The following is a 21,890-nucleotide window of genomic DNA, read 5'->3' as shown; positions in this document are numbered from 1 at the left end:
ACATTAATGCAGCAACAGCAAGGAACCAATACTCAGCAACAACACAATGTCTTTCAACACCATGACATTCATCATTTTGCATAACCATCAAGCAACAACATGGTAACAGCTCAAGCCACAAGTCATTTGATATTACAAAATCAACCTCTGTATGAAATTCTGAAGAAACAGGAAGAGTTCACTGAATATTTGGTACACCAAGTTCAACCTAATACTCTTCCTAAGAGAGAAATCCCAATTTTTGATGGTAATCCTCTTCATTATGTTTCTTTTATAAGAGCATTTGAACATGGAGTGGAAGAGAAGACTTCCAACGAAAGAGATTGTTTATATTTTCTTGAACAGTTCACCACAGGACAACCAAAAGAACTGGTTCGTAGTTGCCAACATTTAGCACCGGAAACAGGTTACTCTTTAGCGAAACGTCTTCTGAAGGAGCAATATGGTGATGAATATAAGGTAGCTACTGCTTATATGGAGAAAGCATTGGGATGGCCATCAATCAGAACGGAAGATGCACAAGGTTTAAATGCATATTCATTATTTCTACGTGCATGTTGCAACATTATTGATGATGTCTCATATATGCAAGAGCTAAACATGCCAAGCAACATGAGAACTGTGGTTATGAAACTACCTTTCAAATTGAGAGAACGATGGAGAGAAAGAGCATGTGAAATAATGGAATTGAAGAACTGCAGGGCCAAATTCTCTGATATTGTAGAGTTTACTGAACGTCAGGTAAAAATGGTGTCTGATCCTATATTTGGATGCATTCAGGATAAACATCAGTCTGTAGTGAAGACACCTGCTACTAAGACACCAAGGGGAAACAGCTTTGCTGCAAATGTTGTTGCTCAAATTCCAACAAAAAATGTACAGCAACAGGGAAATCAATTTGTACCTAAGACGAATGCTAAGAGAACTTGCTTGTTCTGTCTGGGAAATCATGTCCTTGAAAGGTGTTATGCTTTAAAGAAGAAGTCACAACAAGAAAGGATTGAATTCTTGAAAGCAAAAGGCATTTGTTTTGGTTGTTTGATGTTAGGACACGTAAGTAAAGAATGTAAAAACCGCCTTGTTTGTGAAGTGTGTGAGCAAATGCATCCTACAGTTTTACACATACATCAAAAGGCACCAGCTGTAAATCCATCTAAAGAAGATGCTGAAAGGAGAAGCAACCAAGTTTCTGCTCAAACTTGTGGACAAACAGGGGCCGGTAACGATAAATGCTTAATGCCAATCGTTCCAGTTCAAGTGAAATCAGTCAAAGGCGACAAATTGATTCAAACGTATGCATTCTTGGACCCAGGGAGTTCAGCTACATTCTGTTCTGAGAAGCTGATGAATGACCTGAACATCAGAGGAAAAAAGGTTAAAATTTTTCTGCGCACTATGGGTCAAGAGCAATCTGTGTCTTGTAATGCTGTGACAAACTTGGAGATAAGTGGTATAGGCAGTAATAATTTCTTTGCCCTTCCTGAAGTATACACACAAAGGGACATGCCTGTCAATTCTGACAATATTGTAACTCAAAAGGAGTTATCCAATTGGCCATATCTGGACAGAGTGAAAATTCCACACATTGAAGCTGATGTTGATTTACTGATTGGAGCTAATGCATCTCAAGTAATGGAACCTTGGGAAATAATTAATAGCCATGGTAATGGACCATATGCTTTTAGAACCCTAGTAGGATGGGTAGTCAGTGGACTTTCTGAAAGGAGTAATGACTGTGGGGATGAAATTGGTTCACCTTCTGTTACAGTCAACAGGATTTCAATCGGAAAGCTTGAGCACTTGCTTCACAATCAGTATAACCAGGACTTCAGTGAAAATCTTGTGGATAAGAATGAGATGTCTAGAGAAGATCTACAGTTTATGAAAATAATGAAGGACTCTGTCAAATTACAGCATGGTCACTATAGTTTGAAGCTACCATTTCGTAATGATGTCAAGTTACCTGACAATTTGTGTGTTGCCAAACAGCGCTGTAGTGGTTTGAAGAGGAAGTTGGAAAGGAATGAAAAACTTCATGAAGAATACACAAAGTTCATTGCTGATGTTCTGGAGAAAGGTTATGCAGAAATGGTGCCACCAGACCAGTTGAAGCGTGATGATGGAAAAGTCTGGTATGTTCCTCACCATGGAGTATTCCATTCAAAGAAAGGAACCCTAAGAGTGGTATTTGATTGTGGGGCAACATTCAAGGGAACATCATTGAACAATCAACTATTGCAAGGTCCCAACTTTACAAATTCACTTCTAGGAGTTTTGCTACGATTTAGACAGGAGCCCATAGCCTTGATGGCTGACATTCAAGCTATGTTTCACCAGGTCAGGGTGGCAGAAGAGGATGTAGATTTCCTTCGATTTCTGTGGTGGTCTGACGGAAACCTGAATCAAGAACTCACTACTTGCAGGATGATAGTTCATCCATTTGGAGCTGTGTCTTCTCCAAGCTGTGCTTGTTTTGCATTAAGGCGAACTGCTGAAGATAATCAATCATTTTTTCCATCTCAAGTAGTTGAAACAGTCTTTGATTGTTTCTATGTGGATGATTGTTTAAAGAGCATCTCTTCTGAGGGTGAAGCTATTGTTTTGATAAAGGATCTTATTGCCTTATGTCAGAAGGGTGGTTTCTGCCTGACTAAATGGATCAGTAATGATCGTAAAGTGTTGCAATCTATTCCAGAAGAACACCGAAGCAAAGACATTCGGTGCTTGGATCTTGACCGAGACAAATTACCAGTGGAAAGAACTTTGGGTCTTCAGTGGGATGCAGAAAATGATACATTTCAATTCAGGATGCAGTTGAAATCCCAACAATGTACAAGAAGGGGAATCTTGTCAGTTGTGAGCTCAGTATATGATCCTATGGGATTTATCGCTCCTTTAACATTGCCTGCCAAACTACTTCTACAGGAGATGTGTAGGCAGAGGTTGAGTTGGGATGAACAAATACCTCCGGGACTTCAGAGTCAGTGGACCCATTGGATTTCTGAATTGAACAAGATGGCACACTTTCAAGTAAATCGATGTTTCAAGCCTCCAGATTTTGGAGAGATAACTGATGCCTGCTTACATCATTTTTCAGATGCCTGTGAGAAGGGATATGGCACAGTTACTTACCTCAAAATGAAGAACAGAGATAAAGTGCATGTGTCATTTCTTCTTGGTAAAGCCAGGGTAGCACCCCTCAAGCAAGTGACCATTCCCCGTCTGGAATTAACAGCTGCTGTGCTTGCTGTTAAGGTAGATGAAATGTTGAAGAAGGAGTTAAAGATTCAGTTAGACAACTCTGTCTTTTGGACCGATAGCATGACTGTGCTCAAGTACATCAAGAATGAGGATAAACGTTTTAAGACTTTTGTTGCTAATAGAGTGTCATATGTAAGAGAGAGAACACTGCTTCAGCAATGGAGATATGTTTCCACAAAGGAAAATCCTGCAGATGATGCTTCCCGTGGAATGCAGATCAACACCTTTATACACAGCAAAAGATGGATTGAGGGTCCCAGTTTCCTTTGGAGAACAGACGACTATCAGATGTCTCCAATAGAGGAAAGCATAATTCCATCAGATGATCCAGAAGTCAAACAAGATATTAAGGTAAATGCTGTCATCCTGCAGGACAAACAAAATGCCACTTGGCAGAGTACTGGAAACTTTTCCAGACGAAAAGGGACTTGTGCGTACAGTTAAGATTAAAACCAAGAGCAGTGTTCTAGAAAGGCCTATAAGAAAACTGTGTCTTCTTTTAGATTCTAATGACTGATTTGAATGGTGTGTAGCCATATACTGTTTTTGTAAAAGGTCATGAATTTGAAAGTAATTCATAATTAAAATGTCTCCTTTATGTGAGTTTGTAATTATTATGTTATGCTTCCATAATTAATTAAGGGGCCGGTGTGTAGGAGCCATTTTGTTGATGTCCACTAGGTGGCACTTGGTGACCTATATAATTAAGCACAAGTCTAATGACTGACAGGTGTATAGTTGGGGAGGAAGCATACGGTTTTTTACCGTGACAACTGGTAGCGTGCGGGGAGTTAAGTGACTTTGATGATATGGCGTTTTTGAAGATATGGATTATACATTGCTGTTCATGAAGAATGTTTTGGATGAAGCAATAAAGAGCTGTCTTTAATCTTATTCCCGACTGTATGGACCTTTTAATCACGCGTCAAAAGCCTTCTACATTCCCCAACGTTACAGCTTATTGGAAGCCGTAACAACCCTTATGCCTCGTTTGGGATCGTTTTCAGTCTTTTGAAACCCTGTTGAAACTGCAATTTTAAATTGCATTAAAACTCTTAAGTGTTGGGGTCTATTAAAGTCCACTAAAATAAGAAAAATCCAGGAATGTTTTCCTCAAAAAACATAATTTCGTCTCGACTGAACAAAGAAAGACATCAACATTTTCGAAGACATGGTGGTGAGTAAATTATCTGGATTTTTTTTAAGAAAATGGAATAATCCTTTAAAGTTACATTTTTTGTTATTTTTAGCAACTTTACCTCACTGTGACTCTTCAATCTAGCAATTTCTTTCTCAGCACCTAAAAGAACAATATAAAAATGTTTTACATTTATGTGAGTGTTTTATAGTGTCAATAGCAAAAACCCTAAAAAATTGAAGCTAAAATGGAGATATGATGATCCTGCGCAATTTCCTAAATTCTTTATACCTGCCAAGGCTTTTCTCAGGGTTTGAATCTCATTGTCCTGCTGGGCTTTCAGCATAGACTTCCCCTCTTGTTCCTGGACTCGAGCCTGGAGTTCACTAACAGACTTCTGAAGGCGACTGTAATTCTGCAACAATTCTGCATTTTCTGCTGCAACCTCCTCCTTTTCTCTCTCTGCATCGGCCTTATGACGATTTGCCTCCTCCAAGCTGGCCAATAAGTCACTGTATTTTTTTTGCTGAAGCTCTGCCTCTTCCTGTAGAGACTGAATGGTGGATTGCAACTCCTGAAGGTTGGTAGATTCCTGAACTGTTGCTGGTGTGCTGACTACCTGCCCTCGTCCTGTGAAAGTAAAAATATATAAAGTATAAACAACAATCTAAAATTGTAATAATCGCAGAATAAAAAAGTTGATGATAAACAACACTGGTGCTGCTCACCACCACTCTGAAGCTGCTCCTCAAGCTCCTCAATTCGCTCCTCATACTCTTCCAGCTCCTCTCTGTGCCGCCTAGTGATATCAGACATTTTCTGCCGCTGGGCGTCCTGCAGTGCTGCTAGTTCGTGCTGATGCTCATCCACCTCCCGAGCCATTTCTTCTCTCAGTTCCTGATTGGTTCAGAGAATATGAATTGGGAACGAGTTCTTAAGCACTAATCAATAGGAAAGCTGCCATAATTATCTTCAAATAAAAGTATAAATTAGTGTTTGTCACCTTAATGGTTCTTTGCAGTTTTAGAACTTCACCCTGGTCTCCATTCCCATCAGTTCCTGGTAGTTTGGATGCCTGGTATATAAAATGTAACTAATTTTAGAACTTTACTACTGCAGCTCACAAACTAAAAAAATATGGATGCATCTCCATAAACTTCCAACGAAAAAAAAAAATGAAGCTAAAATCTCAAAAATTCCAGATGACACCACTTGAAGTCAGAGTCTGCGGAGTAGTCATCGTGAGGTGGAGCCGCTGTATTAAGGCCCCACCCATTTCCCAGTTTAACTCAAACGCCGCAAGAACCGACAACCGGATGACGTCAAAGTACCGCGAGAATGATTCAAGAAATCATATTTCGTCTCGCTCTTGCGATACTTTGACGTCACCCGGCTGTCGATTCTCGCGGCGCCACTTGAAGTCGAACAAGCCTAATCCGCAACACACAAATCATGTAGTCACTCCCCTTTTTAACTCACCCAATTTATTAGAAAACTGAAGCAAACAATTATTTATTAATTTTACACTTTGTGTATGTTTTGATAATATTCTGAATCTGATCTCTAACAAAATTCCTTCACAAAAATGCTACTATTTCAGCTTTTTACTAAAATATTATTTTTGAAGAAAAATTCCCATATTCAAGAGTTTATAAGCAGAGAAAAATATATATAGGATGAAACTTTAACGTTTTGTTTGTTTGTTTGTTTCATTTGATATATTTGTATGTTTATATATTTTTAGAAGAAAATTGTCCTGGAAGGCATTTTGTGAAAATCACAAAAAAATGCGGGTGGGCAACTTTCAAAAAAAAAAGGCTGGCGGGGAATGAGTTAATAGCATCTAAAAACCAAAGTAAACCAAACTTATTAGAAAAATGAAAAAAGTTCATCAACATGATAAGAAATAACTAACGTGACAGAAACCATTGTTGGGAAAAATTTATTTAAAGTGTTAAAGTGATAGAAGTTTGGATCAGGTACCATTTATTTACATGGAGAGGGTGGGGTTTAAGACCTATACTGCAGTACGCCACCAGGGGGCGATCAAAATGTTTTGGCTTCACTTTTCAGCTGAAGCTACACTGTTGCACAAATAATCTAATCTAATGAGTCATAATATACTGTGTTATTATGATCTTCTTACAATTTGTTTCCTAAAAGTGAATCTCTGTTAAACAATGAAACTATGCTAAAATCTCATTTAAACAAATTAGAATCAAGGGCTTTGAAGGCATTGTTATAGTGTATCTTTTAGCTTCACGCTTTCTAAAAATTAGAAAAAAATTACTGGCATTGTTTGCTTTCAGAGAAAAATGTTCACCTGAGCCACTCTCTTCCAATGGGACACTTCAGCTTCTAGACGATGTACTTCACTGGACAGTTGGTTTATTTCCTGCTGTGACCACAGGACATCACTGAGGTCCACCTCGTCCCCATGGAAACCTTGATGGACAGTTGAGGGCCGATGCAGGAAAGACGACGACGTAGTGGTTGTGGCAGCAGTGGTGACGGGTAGCACAGCAGCATCAAAGGTGGAGGAGAGAGACACAGCCTGAGCGGAGTGCTGGAGTTTCTGAACCTCCTCCTGCAGACCACTCTGACGGGCCTTCAGGTGACTGATTTCAACCTACACAACAAAACACACAATATCACATCATCAGCATGATTCTAAATGATCACACAAAAACATTCAAGTCGAAAACTATAGTTCTGCAGGTGAGTACTGTTGTTGTCAGTGTGAAGTAACACAAAGGTCATTTTGAGCTCAAACCTCTTTCTGTTGCAGTAGAGTCCTGTATTCCACCGACTGCTGTTTGACCTGAATCTCCGCAGCCTCTAGTTTCTCCTCCAGCTCAGCGTTTATTCTCCGCAAACGGTCATACTAAAACAAACACAAATAAATTTCATTTAAATGACTTAACAGACATACACCGACCTACTCTGTAACTAACTGTGTTGAGTAATCAGTGTTGGTTGGATTTAAAAAATGTCAACACATGGAGAAAAGTAGGAAATTTAATTATGTCGTACTTCATTTTCAAGACGAGTCTTTGCAAGGCTGTGCGTTCGACGGTGCACGTAAGTTCACATACGCGTAAAAAACTAACTACACTTCAGGCTTCAAGAGGTACTGGCATTTTTTAGGGTATTATGCCACATTTGGTAAGCTCCGGTTTACAGTTATATCAACTTGAAAAAGTCAGGCAATTGTCTGTTTATTAAAGACATGTTCTGAGTTCATTGCAAATTAAGTGATCGACAAAATGTGTGACCTAATATTGATAAATGCAGACTTCATCTGCAAAATTATGGTAACAGTATTGCCTATCAACACTGCCTTTTAACATTATACACATATACGAATACTCCCAATCACTTTTGCACAAAAGGTGCCAGAGTTGAAGTAGATGCAACTTTAAAACCTTCTTCATCGCCACAAAGGCTGTTAAAGGAAAACACCACTGTTTTTCAATATTTTACTATGTTCTTATCTCAACTTAGACAAATTAACACATAACTACCTTTATTCAATGCGTGCACTTAATATTTGTTCAGCGCATAGTGAATGTGTTTACATTTAGCCTAGCGCCATTCATTCCTTAGGATCCAAACAGGGATGAAATAAGAAGCCACCAAACACTTCCCTATTTAAAGACTGTTACATGAGTAATTACACGAGTAAGTATGGTGGCACAAAATAAAATATGGCGATTTGTTAAGCAGATAAAAATGAGAACATTTAGTATGCAGCACTCTGACTTCGAGCGCAGTAATATTGATGGCGTGCCAAAAATATCGAAGTGCTGCAAACTAAGTGCTCTTCCACCATACAATATATAGTTCTCATTTTTGATCTGCTTAAAACAATCGGCACGTTTTGTTTTGTGCCACCATACTTACTCATGTAACTACTCATGTAACAGTCTTTAAATAAGGGAAACATGGAAGTGTTTGGTGGCTTCTAAATTCATCCCTGTTTGGATCCTAGTGAATGAATAGGGCTAGGCTAAATGCTAACACTTTCAAAACGTGCTGTACAAAGATGAAGTGCACGCATTGACAAAAAAAGTTATGTATTAATTCATCTAAGTTGAAGTAAGGACATAGTAAAATATTGAAAAACGGTGGTGTTTTCCTTTATGGAGCTTGCCTTGAGTTGAACCCAGAACTTACCATACACAAATGAAAATAAAATAATAGAAAAATACAATAAATAAATAGGAGGTTGAAACATAGACATGGATACTGTGTGCAGAGCACTAATATTCACCTCAGATTTTTGTGTTGCATATGTAGTCTCCAGATCATGCAGCCTGGAGTTGGACACCTGCAGCTCGGTGGTGGCATCTGTAAGGAAAAAAACATGTTGACAATCACAATTCACTATTCCTTAAAAACTAATCATCCCTCTGTTCTTACAGAGCAACTATCTTATTTGTAAGCCTGACTGATTTCATAAACAGACATTGATGATGGGCTCTACTGCTAAATATGACGCCTGTAACCTTTCCAAAACTCCAAACTGTTTGGCAGAGATGATGATACAATGACCTTACAGAATAATCTGTTTCAGGCATGCAATCTTAGCTGCCAAGTGTACAAGATATTCTGTCCATCCAAAGAATTAAAACAAAAACTCAATTCTTGAGTAGGCTGTCATGCAGTGGCTAAATGAAAGTTTATGGTTACTTAAACTAAAGAGACACATTTAGTCAACTGTTGGTACACTGTCCCTTTAAATATCAAAATTCCATAGAGAGTGGAGGATCAAGTTCAGCTATTTCATTTAAGCAGCTGCACAACAGAAGCATATCTAATGTATCAAAAGCAGAGAGACTAGTTTCTGTAAGTCACATACGGACAAATTAATTTTGAAATGAATTTTAACTACAAATGTATGTCTTTAAAACTTAAACCTATTCATTTTATTAAGGTACATCACTTGGCAACTTACCGGTAAATAACATTTATGAGATATTTTAGCACTGTCAACATATTTTCGACTTAATAAACACTTTAGTACAATTGAAATCCTTGGACCAGCCAGAAGCATTCTCATGTTAAAAAAATTGCTAAACAAAGAAACAAAAAGACTGCCAATCTTCTAAAACAACAGAGTGCTGCAGGGATGACATATTTTTGTACGAAAAATCCAGAGCAAGTTAGCATTTCAGCCCCTTTAAGTTCCAATGTCCTAAAGTCAATGGTTTTTTGAATGGGGTTTTGTTAAACACCTTAAAGGCAGAGTGTATGATTTCTGAAAAACGCTTTGTAAAAGGGAGTCGGGCCGACTACCAAAACACACTTGTAGCCAATCAGCAGTAAGCTACGTGTCTTCTAAACAACATCGTTGCCTGGGTTGCGTATGTGTGGGACGGGTCTATCAAAAGAAGGTCCAGATTCTATTGGGGTAGCAGGGCTCCAGACTAACTTTTTCACTAGGAGCACAGTGGCCCCCAACTGAAAATTTTGGGGGCACAACCAGAAAATTTAGGGGCACACACCGTAAATCAACATGCTGACCAAGTATTCACATTTCTACTAAGTTCCAATGTATTACTTATAAATACTTTGATGATAGTAGGGCTGCACGATTTGGGTAATTTTTCCCACTGCGGTTATTGATGCTAATATTGCGATGTACGGTTGCGATTATAATTGATGGTATCATGAGTCAACTTGATGGGTTTTAAGGAAAATCCACACACATTTTAGTGATAATGCTAAAATGTGTATTTGTAAAACTAGAAATGTTTTCGTATTGCCACGTGATGTAGCAACTGCTCAGTGTCAGTAATACTAAATCCAAAATACCGCCATACAACAGACGGTAGTGTTTTTTTTTAGCTACCAGATCACTGTCAATCTCCTCTGCATCCATCTTCATTCTGGTATTTCAGCGCTGCGCACACACAAGTGACGACGCACGCCACACACGTGCACTGCCTTTTTTGTTTGTTTTTCTTTCTTTTTTTAAACAGCAAGGAAAATCATCAAACTGTTATCAGAAAGTTTGTATTTACAAGTCCACACATTTATTTATTTAATATAATTGCAACATTTTGCTGTCATATAATCGCACACGCTGACATCGCGATTGCGATGCGATTAATTGTGCAGCACTAGATGATAGATGCAGAAAGTAAACTGTGCTGTTTTAAATTCAGTGTCACATCACAAAAAAAGGTCAAATTTACTGGTCGCAAATGTGCGACTCGATGTAAAATTCAGTGGCACACTCTCAAATTTTGGTGGCAAAATGCCACCATTTGGTGGCAGTTTGGAGCCCTGGGTAGGGGCGTGATTGTTTAGGTAATTTCAAATGTCAACATTGGTTTTCAGAGATCATGACCCCTGCCTTTAAATTAGTTCTTAGCTTAACTCAAGTCTAAGATATTTTTTTGTTTTATTCTACGATACAACACACCTCACTCATGACGTTTTAAAGCTTTTACGTATCTAAAAAGCGTGGTTGCTAACAAGATGCTACATGGGACTACAGATGTTGTAGAGGACTTTAAACGTCATTACGCATGCAAATATCAAAAACAATGCAATATGTGCACAATTCCCAACAAAGATTCATCCACAGATTATTTCCTAAGCAGGTAACATCTTTTTAAAAGTTTAAAATAGTTTGGTGGTGATGATCTTGATTTCGAGTGCCCGTAGTGTTTCAAGTTTCAAGTTTTATTGGTCACATACAGAATCATCCATGGTACAACATGCAGTTCAATGCTTTTTCGACTGTCCAAATAAGAAATTAGAAATAAAAAAATAAATGAAGGAAAGTATAAACTATACACAAGGGGTTTGAGAAGTACCCATATACAGCTGTGCGGTATGTATTTCGTATACATACTAATGTGCAATTTTTATCCATTATGCAATGTACGAAACCAGTCCTGTTTGCCGTATGAGTGTTTGTTATGCAGAAGAATTCTGGTTAAGAGCCTGAATAGCCTGAGGGAAGAGCTCCTCTTCATTCTCTCTGCATTTGCCTTCAAAGAGCGGAAACTATTCCCTGACCGTAACAAAGGAACAGTACATTGTTGGGATGCTTGAGGTCTTTCACTATCCTCCTGGCTTTGGCCAAGCACCGTTTAGTGTAGATTGTGTAATCTTCTGTGAAGATTATTAAGTTGGACAAAACTTGTGTCATAAGCGTTTGTTAAACACAGAGCTTATTTTTGCGATAATCTAAAAGTCAATGGGTAAAATGAATGGGCTTTTTGGCAAGTGAACAAGTGTCCTGCTAACTCAACCCTAATCAAACACCTGAAAAATCTCATCAAAGGCTGCAGGTTGATTTAGAAATGGCATTCATGTGTGTTTGACTAGGGTTGGAGCTAAACTTTGCAGGACAGTGGCCCTCCAGGATCAGGAATGCCCACCCCTGCTCTATAGACGGTTTCATCGGACGCACAGGCAGTGACGCGATTACGCTTTTGGTCGGAACTTTACTTCTGGTTTCAGTTTTTTTTAATGGTCTGACTAGTTGATAAACTGGAGTCTTAAACAAATATCTCTTAAAATAACAAATGTTTTTTGTTTCCTAGGTATTCTACATGTTGTTTATTTTGCTTGTTATATAAATAAACTACTTTAAAAGGACTTTGTTGTTATTTATTCTTAGCAGAGTTTACCAGAAGTTACGTGTTGACCACGACAGTCACTTGTTTATGTTGTTACTGCTGAAACCGTCTATCGGAGTCTTCTGGTAACCAGCTTTACCTACTACAACTAGATCAATGGTTCTCAAACTTTTTCTGCCTGCGGCCCTCCTTGTGTATGGTGCACCCATTCATGGCCCCCCAAAGAAAATGTATGACATAAAACATTCTAAAACGTAACATTTTAATTAAACAAAAAGATATTAAATTACACAATGTAGTGATGTTGGTTGGTAGCCTATTATACAAAGAATTTATGATAAATTAATATAGATTTTTTTTAAATGTCTTAAAATGGGGGCCCCCCTCTCGGGCCTCCCAGTTTGAGAACCAATGCTGTAGATGTACAAGTGGTGTAGTCTCTTCTAAATAACTTTCATCTAAAGCATCGTACAGCTCAGTTATTGCAGACATGAAGCTTGATGCTATTGCTGATGGGAGGTTTCTGTAACTGTGGCTGGAAAGTTATACCACAGCTATGCCACATTCAGATTCAGAAAACAAATCTGTGTGACAAACTAATAGCCAGGTCACTTTCTTCACTTTAAAAACACGTTTTGTTTAAGACAAAGATCTGACATTCTTAAAAATGTTAAGAGGGGAAAGGCTTTATAAAATAGTAGGTTACATTACATGAGCTGTGAGGCAGGCCAATGCATTGAGAGATGTGACTTATTGACTGATGATCTGTTCTGCTGGAAGCTAGTGGTCAAAGTTCTTGCTATGTGTCTGTCTATTCTGACAGTCAAAAAGGTGCTATTCACTTCTGACAGCAAGTTGTTTTGTTCTCAATTATTGGTAGTTCTGTGTTTACACAATTAGTCAACTACATGAGTAGACCCCATAAAAGACAAGGCTGAAATGTCCTCTGAGGTAATTCAGATGATCACATAAATATCAAATGTCACAGTTTACAGAAGAAAACAAAGGCAGCAACAGAACTAACCACTATACAGACTGTGTGACCTGACTAAATGCCGTAACTCAAATCACAAGTCCCTCATAATGGGATTCAATGCATGTATGCAAATTATATTTGACATTGGTAGGGAGCGACAAGAAAAACTTGAACACATATAACAAATAATGTCAAAATAAACAAAACCACATGCTGGAGTCAGTTTATCAATCAAGTATCCCTGTTATCCAGTAACTGTAGTCTATCTCATAAAACATAAATGCATTTAAAATGTGGATTATTTGTTTAGAACCAAATATTATTTTAAAGGGCCAGTTTACATAACTTAAATTACTAAGTTATTAAATAACTATATACATAACAAAACAAATACTTTTGCCCTTCCTGTTTAAACACACTGCACAAGCCACCATACGGTATACTGTTGTGAACTTACCTCCCACCTCCTCGGCGCTTTCCAATAAAATATCCTTAGTGAAATTAGAGATTTGTCCGGTGAACGAGGACAAGCTACCCCCGACCTGGCCGAGACTCTGACCCAGGCCGGAGCCCAACCCTCCCAGCCAGGACGACATGACCAACCAATCCGAACCAAAGCCTTTTTATTCTTCGAACAGAACGTTTCTCACACACATGCAACCCGTAGACAGCACAGATCCAATAAGCGAAAACTTCATGTATCCAACAAATTATTAATCATCGCGCTGTGTTGGCGTATGATTAATAGTTATCAGTTAGCTGCGGATCCGGATGCCAGATGGCTCAAAACTTCATGATGAAAACAACGACTAAACGCCGGATTATACACGAAAAACAAGGGGAATCGTGTAAAGCCTGGTCGCCGGGTAATATAGGCATACAGTGGGGCAGGTTCCGGGTTCAGGTTTGTTTTGGGTCGCTTTGTTTTTTACGCCGATAAAGTGCCACCTCAACCGCAGCCATCACAGCACCGGACTGCTTATCCGTCAGAGAGGACGTGTACAGCACTGATGCATTATGGGATTTTGGAGGACCAACACAACCCAGCGCACACAACGTGCGTAAGTGGTCTACTGGTGCTGCGCAGACTGTCAGGCGTATGACATCATAGTAACGCGAGAACAGCTCTACAGTCAGCTTTAGAATCGCTCTCGCGTTACTGTGATGTGAGTCTGCGCAGCGCCGCATGAAGTCAAACGCACCTAAAATTCACAGCGATGTCGCTGGACAAAGAGAGTATTGCAGTCATGTGATAAGCTTACTGTTTGTAACCTACTATGGAAATTTATTTTAGTCCACTATAGTATTCTGGACCTGTTCATGTACTTATAAATGTATTTAACAACAGTGTTAAAGGTTTTTACCGTTGAAAGAAATAATTGACCAACACGTATATTTGTTTCCATTTTTAGTTTTATTTAATATTTTTAGCAGCCCTTTCTGTGCCACATTAAATAATTTTCTGTCTCATTTTTGACTTTTTTTGTGTTGTATTTTAACAAACATATACACATTTGTAACCTTTATATACTGCCCTTGCACACCTCTATATGTCATGGGAACAATTTATGATGTCATTATTCATATTTATTAAGAGAAATACGCTTTACAGTGTGAGGAAATACAATCTGTTGTTTAATGTAACAAAATAATGATTAAATCTATACAAAGTAAGAGATGAATAAAAGAAAAAAGATTCAAATAAAACCACATATTTAAATTACACCTTAAATATTGTATCCTTCTCTTTTTCAAACACACACCACACTTTACAGAAAGCATTCAATCCTGTTTTTAGGCCAAGATGGAAGGGATGAAAAATGAGATTGATTAAGGGAGAGAGACAGTGAAGAATATGGCATGTCTGTGCAAATTGTAGATGTCACCTCAAAACAAATGCATATTGAGCCACTGTACAGCAGCCGAGAGCTCCCTAAATTTCAACTTTACTAGTAAGAAACCGTTTATTAAGTATTATTACATAAAGAAGTCCTTTATCTTCCATCAGGATGATTGTTGTGCATCTCTGGTGTGTATGTCAAAAGAACAATCATTACCCAAAGGTGTAGTAGTGCCTGGAAAGAAAAACATACATTCAAACATATACTGTGCATGAACACAAACATAAAAAGCACATTTTACTTTGCTCATTTAAACAAATACACCTTGATGTTCCATGACATTAACTTACCATGTATATAATAACAAAGACCCTGGCCATCGGATAACGTCTAAGAAAGATTCCAAGACGTATACTGAAGGAAACAGAAGACATACTAAATATAAGCGCTCATTTTATTTTCAGGACACTGTAAATGAAATATAATAGTTAGCATCAAAAATAGTTTGCAGAGATTTATCACCTGAATCGGTCGATGGTGCTGGCCGCATTCCGGACTTTTCCATACACTCCTGTTCCTGGGCCATCTGCATCACTAAACAAGATTGGTGTGTTCCTTTGTCTAGCACCTTAAAAAAAACAGTAAAAAAGAACAATGAAGAGAACCTCCTTTAGTGAGATTAAATAAAAAGATAATTAAAACAACAACAGCTTGGGCATCTTCTTCATTTAAATTCCACAAATTCAATCCCATAATGCAGTGCACTTACCTTGTCCCTCCATGGCAGCCATGTTAATGTGTGCTCCACTGTTCTGACCACCCTGTAGAGTCTTTAGTTGTTGTTCAAGCCTCTCCAGCTGAAAGGCTAGTGAATTTTTCTCTGTACCCAGGGCTTCCAACATGGTCTGCTTCTGAATCAGCGTCTCTGTCAACTGATGCAAACGGCCCTCCAGTTCTGCCTGACTGCTATTACTCAGAGCCTTATTCGTCAGCTAGAAGGGATATGTGCAGATTTAGATAAAAAAAAAGAACAAGTGCTGTTAAGTTAACAATAAAAATGGGAAAACTTTTTTTGAGCTACTGTTAGGGGTGTGACAAGACACTTTTTATTAAACTGAAATCACATAATTTTGAAATGTTTTAATTAATCTAGGACTCTGACTAACTATTATTTAGGTTATTGATAATGAAATAATTTTATATTTTTATAAAATATTTTGATTTTATATTTTTTCAAATACAGTATCAAAACCAAGTAAACACAGTTTTGTTCAGCAAAAATTTTAAAATATATGTAATAAAAAAGCCAACATTATGTATTATAACAAATGCCTGCAGATGGCGCCAATAGCCTGCCGATTGTCATTGTACTTTCATTTTAAATTGAGTAGACGCTTACTTTTGGCAAAACGATGTTTAAATCCACTTAATCTGTAATATTTGTTCACTTCTTTATAATAGAAATGGTACAGTCCTTGTAATTCTTGAGCAAGAACATGTAGACATGTACCCCAGGTTTTCTAGATTAGAACACATGATTGAGCTGAATTGTCTCAGCTGAAAATAACTTTTCAGATCTTACCGGCAGATCTTAAAATATGCCAATGCCGTTGATTTGTCCGAAGATACACACCAGTAATGTCTTATGTTTATAAAAGATGCTTAATTACCTTAATTTTTACTAAGGCCTAGTCCTGGCTTTAGCTAAGCCTTGTCTGTGAAACCAGGCCTAAATCATGTAAACATACAGTGAGGGTTTAAACTGCAGAGACGCTCTATATGTTAATGATTAACATACAAAAACAATGCATATAAGACTTTATTAGATTTTAAAATACAGAATATAATGCATGCACTGTAAAAGGTTTTTACACAAACTCAACTTTATGCTGATATTACAAAAACGCTTTTTAACCTTGATAAGAAATCTCCTGAGGTTTTAATATCTCGTGGCATGAGATCTCATCAAACCCCATCTACTATATATTGTCATTTCATGCGACTTTATCTTTGTAAAATAATCTGTATCCAAATGTTTCCTCATAAATGTGTCTGCAAATGTTTATGTGTATGATACCTGATTTCTAAGTTTCTGGATCTCATCCTCACGGTCTTTGACACGACCCTGCAGGGTGATTTTAGTGCGATGATGGTCTTCCTCAACATACTGCAGTTCCTGTAGTAAAAATACATAATTATTCACTTATTATTCAACATTTTAATTTCACACTAAAAAAAAACAGGCAATGCAATTTTCTCTCATGTACCTGTTTGCACCTCTCCAACTCTGCCTCTGTTTCCTGTTTGACTCTGATCTGTTGGGCATGTTGTTCCTGTACCTCTGCCAACTGTTCCCTCCAGTTCTCTGTATCTGTGACCGCTTGTGTTTCCAGATCCTGCATGAAATGGGAAGAAAGTAAAATATCTGCATCGTTAATAATGCTGGGTGATATTTTAAATATTTATGATATATGTGCATTGCATTTAGGCACTTTATTTATGCATAACAGATCATATGGTCCTATTTAATAAATAATTTTGTCTGTATGTACTCTCTGTATATCAAAATATGTTTCATTCATAAACTTTAAGCATGTATCTTTTTGAACCTTGTGGTATTCACGTCTAGCTGTATGTGTACCTGCATCTCTGTCCGTAAGCTTTGTATTTGGGCCTGTAGTTTTTGAATCTCATCTCTTTGCAGCTCTTTCTCATGTCGTAGCTCCTCGAGTTCTACTCCAGCCCCGGCCCCCTCCAGCACTTCCAAACCCGAGCCCTCCTTCAAACTGCTGATCAGCTTCTCTTTTGACTAAACCAACAACACATTTATAAACCTTCAAACACTTAATAAAAAGTAGAAAACCATAAAAAATAAAGAGAATGAGACCTGTAATATACGTGAGGCTTTATTTTTGTAGTCCTGAAGCTCCTGCTTGGCGTACTCTGCTGTGGAGCGGGCACTTTTGAGCTGCTGCTGAAGGTCTTCGGCTCTCTGTTTCTCCTCCGTAGCACGGCGTTCTGCTTTTGTTAGCGTCTCTGCCAAAGTCTGACGCTCCGCCTCCAATTTTGCCAGCCGTCCCCCAAACTCACTCTGTGAAAAAAGTACACACGGGTACGATTTGCAATCTTTATCATTTTAGTTGCCTTGTCCACGGTGCTCTAGTTATACGCTCCAGCTTGTAAAAATATAATCTTTTTAAATTTGTCTTCAACCATGATAAACCACACCCACAGTAGATTTTTGCAGACTGGATCGATACCTACATTTAACAGCATTAAACAAGCATTTCTAGCATATCAAAGCATATACTACTTATAAATACATATAAATAATTGCAGGTGTATGTGTGAACTCACCTGCATCTGTCTGTAGCTCTCTTGCTCCCTCTTCAGTGCAGCATCTGCATCTCTCATTCGTTCCTGTATTGTTTGTAAAGCCTGAGACTGAACACTGCTACCCTCACTTTGGTCCTGTAGGATCCTGTGAAAAACAGCATGGAGGTTTGTTTATTAACTGATAATAGTATGTAAACTATGAAGGATAGTGTGTACTGTAGCTTTTCCATTACACTACCAAAGATGATCCATACTCTCCACAAACAGCTTAAGGACCAATACTTGCAACAATATCTTATTAAACTTTCACATGGTCCCCATATAAACCAGCAATGTGTTGAGATTTGTCACCTGATCCTCTCATTCTGTGCTTCCTCAAGAGCTGAGCTTCGGGCCTTCAGTAGTTGATCTGCCTCGTCCAGTCGCACCTTTAGCACCGCCAGCTGACCATCTTTTGCAGACAGAGCTTCTGTGAGGTCATCAACTTGAGCACTCAGCTCCCGAACTGTTCGATCAACGCGAGACTGATCCTGGTTCCATTTGTCAGTACGAGCTCGGGCAAGATTCACTTCTGCAAAAGAGGAGAACACACTGTTTTAAAGGGACATTCCACTTTTTTTGAAAATTTGCTAATTTTCCAGCTCCCCTAGAGTTAAACATTTGATTCCTACCGTTTTGGAATGCATTCAACTGATCTCCGGGTCTGGTGCTAGCACTTTTAGCATAGCTTAGCAAAATCCATTGAATCTGATTAGACCATTAGCATCATGCTAAAAAATAACCAAAAAGTTTGGATATTTTTCCTATTTAAAACTTGACTCTTCTGTAGTTACATGGTGTACTTAGACCGACAGAAATTAAAATTTTCTAGGCAGATATGGCTAGGAACTATACTCTCAAACTGGCGTTATAATCAAGGACTTTGGTGATGTAACATGGCTGCAGCAGGCGTAGTGATATTACGCACTGCCCGAAAATAGTCCCCTGGCATTGAAAGTAACCCAGCAAAGTCCTTGATTATTACGCCAGTTTGAGTGTATAGTTCCTAGCCAAATCTGCCTAGAAATTCGCAGCTTTTAATTTTCCGTCGGTCTATGTACACAACGAAGAATCAAGTTTTAAATAGGAAAAATATCGAACTCTTTGGTTATTTTTTTAGTGTGATGCTAATGGTCTAATCAGATTCAATGGATTGTGCTAAGCTATGCTAAAAGTGCTAGCGCCAGACCCGGAGATCAGTTGAATGGATTCCAAAACGGTAAGAATCAAATTTTTTATTCTAGGGGAGCTGGAAAATGACCATATTTTCAAAAAGAAGTGGAATGTTCCTTTAAAGTCATCACATATACCCATCATTCCATTATATTATAGTATCATAGTATGTAAGAAGGATGTACAAAAAAGGTAAATATGAAGTTCAACTAATACATCATAAATCTTTCTGTCTTACCCTCCTGCATGCTTTTGGCTCTCTGGATTAAAGAGGCCATCTCCTGGTTGAGAGACGAGACTTCATTGCGCAAGAGCTGGTTTTCAAGGCGTAGATTGGAAATCACCTGCTCGTGGCCCTGCTGCTGCTGCTGCAAGTGCTCTTTAGGTGGGAGCTCCTGTGCTGCCTGTGGCTCTACAGGAGCATCCAGGCCTAAATTCAAACTATCTGGAGCATCAGCTGGACAAAACATGAAATGGGAAGGTTAAAAAAGAGCCATATCAGCCAAACAATTAGCATAATTGTAAACTTTAGAGGTTAACAGACTAAGCTACATATTTATAAATTGAATGCACTGTAAATCCCTTTGGATTGAAGAATCTCCCAAAATGCATAAATGTAAACCTAGAATAAGTAGCTCATATTCCCTGTCTAGTCCTCCTAACCTGTAATGGTCAAAATATTTTAAATTACAAAAGTTAAAAAAGTAACTTTTTCTATAAGACCCACTCTTTCACATGATGTCATGATTTCATACCGTGGCTATGGTCTCGGGTGGCACCATCCTCTGTTTTAACACTGTGAGAACTGTTCGAAAGTGAGCCGATGCTGGAATTTCTGGACAGGCCCTGTGTGGACGACGGGGTTCTTGTGACAGAAGGGCCCACCTGGAGGTCATCGGCAATAGGGCTGGGCGGCACCTGGGGCTGAGTTAACCCTCCTGCAGGGCTTAATGCTTTAGATACCGTTTCTCTCCTGACCTCCTTTCTTTCACCCTGCGGTGGGTCTGAACTGTTCAGAAAGTCGAAAAGCAAATCATCATTCACTTCCGGCTTTTTGGGCCGCACAAAGTTGGACGAAACCTTGCTGCTAGAACCCAACGGCGTGATGCTGGAGACATTAGCTGTACTGGCCAAAACAGTGGCTTTGGATTGCTTTATTCTCCCAGCCGCGGTAGATATGAATGTTGACGCTCCTTGGGACGATGTAGCGAGGGCGTCCCTTTGCTGTTGGTCATGAGTGGAGCTGTAATCTGCAGGCTTGTACTGTATTGAATCTGTGGTGTCAGTGCTGCTGTAGGGGAGGGAGGACTTGCGAGCTGACTGGATGGTCAAAGCACTTGCCGCACCCTGGTCCACTTTATTCAGGAGTTCCTCAGCCTTCCCAGCAAGATCGGCAAACCATGACATCCTGATCCTCTGGAATAACACACATATGCAGAGATAATAAAATGTATTAAATTAACTACAAGGAATGTATATAAAACCTAACTCGTTTGGGTTTAAGCCACCCCCCTTCTTAGCATCGCAAGACCAAAAAAAAAACAGATTTGTATGTATTTTTGCGTCCTAAATGAAGTAATGACGAGTAACATCACGTTTGTTTGACGTTTTCTGTGTAAATATAAGCTGACACGCAAAACCATGTCTGGGTAAAGCCAAACTGCTTTCATGACTGAATGCTAATAAAATTCAAATCTGATTATGAATTTCATACATTAATAAAAACGGTCATAAAAACGAACAACTGTATTTTTTCATCCAAGCTATTTAAATTTTTATGGTACAAAGTGTGTTTATATTACGCGTCCAAATCAACACGGCGATATTTATCGTTAACCTTACCCAAACAAATAAAACTGCTGCCAACTAATTGTCGCTATTTTACTACAGTACACCCAGATATAGATCAAAATATCGAACAAACAATGGATGAGATTAGTAAAGCATTTTTTTTACATGATGACAATCAACTGCTAAGGAGCACCTAGTTGGGTTAATGTCTTCAGCACAAACAATCGCATTGACGGTTATATTTTTATGATTTACCTGAAGATGTCGCGGTCCCTCAGAAAGCTGAAAATAAATATTGCAGGGTCATGTCTGGAGAATATCGGGGTAGGTGTTTACGCCAGTGTAAATATCTTATCCCTGACTGATTTTATCCTGCTGCTCATCCTGAACCAGTCCGACGTGGACCAGGAACTACACGAAGGACCCATAACAGTGTGCCCAGCGTATTGCCTGACTGTAAATACTGCATGGCCTGTACGTGCCGCCTGATTGCAAACGTTTACTGACAGCAAAGGTGCACTTTATTTTTCAAGACTAACACTTTAGAAAACCCAATATTTATCTCAACAATTTAAATTATGTACATATTTTTAATAAATAAAAATGTCAGTTTTCTAAGCTCAAAATTCCTTTTGCTTTCTAGTCTATGAAAAACTGTCTAAACTGGATTGCTGGTTGTAGAGCGGTTTTTTAACTAGTCATGCAAAGCTTCTCAGGCTAGAAGACTAGTTGGCCGA

At 38.5% G+C, this 21,890-nt stretch overlaps 2 protein-coding genes across 2 annotated transcripts in view; both read right to left on the bottom strand.

Annotated features, from left to right (window-relative positions):
* The window catches only part of trip11 (thyroid hormone receptor interactor 11), a 33,776-nt gene extending 19,795 nt beyond the window's left edge, over positions 1-13,981 (bottom strand). The window contains exons 1-8 of the mRNA XM_065296433.2: positions 13,431-13,981; positions 8,673-8,749; positions 7,173-7,283; positions 6,723-7,028; positions 5,403-5,474; positions 5,128-5,296; positions 4,691-5,029; positions 4,521-4,561 (exon numbers count right to left, since the gene is read on the bottom strand). Coding sequence (XP_065152505.1) covers positions 4,521-4,561; positions 4,691-5,029; positions 5,128-5,296; positions 5,403-5,474; positions 6,723-7,028; positions 7,173-7,283; positions 8,673-8,749; positions 13,431-13,569 — 1,254 coding nt within the window. The 5' untranslated portion in view covers positions 13,570-13,981. The remainder of the gene's footprint in view (positions 1-4,520; positions 4,562-4,690; positions 5,030-5,127; positions 5,297-5,402; positions 5,475-6,722; positions 7,029-7,172; positions 7,284-8,672; positions 8,750-13,430) is intronic.
* A 379-nt stretch (positions 13,982-14,360) lies between these two features.
* On the bottom strand, positions 14,361-21,578 carry golga5 (golgin A5). Its single transcript, XM_065296438.2, has 13 exons — positions 21,409-21,578; positions 20,118-20,778; positions 19,601-19,819; positions 18,502-18,721; positions 18,172-18,295; positions 17,702-17,905; positions 17,456-17,623; positions 17,082-17,210; positions 16,892-16,990; positions 15,584-15,806; positions 15,337-15,442; positions 15,165-15,228; positions 14,361-15,048 (listed from the first exon to the last, which is right to left on the bottom strand). Exons 2-13 carry the CDS (start codon positions 20,767-20,769, stop codon positions 14,968-14,970), a joined length of 2,289 nt encoding a protein of 762 aa, XP_065152510.1. The 5' UTR covers positions 20,770-20,778; positions 21,409-21,578; the 3' UTR covers positions 14,361-14,967.
* Between the last annotated feature and the right edge of the window lie 312 nt (positions 21,579-21,890).

This window comes from Paramisgurnus dabryanus, chromosome 20, assembly GCF_030506205.2.
Source record: "Paramisgurnus dabryanus chromosome 20, PD_genome_1.1, whole genome shotgun sequence".
Taxonomy (NCBI): Eukaryota; Metazoa; Chordata; class Actinopteri; order Cypriniformes; family Cobitidae; genus Paramisgurnus; species Paramisgurnus dabryanus.
This window is presented reverse-complemented; position numbering and strand designations above follow the sequence as displayed.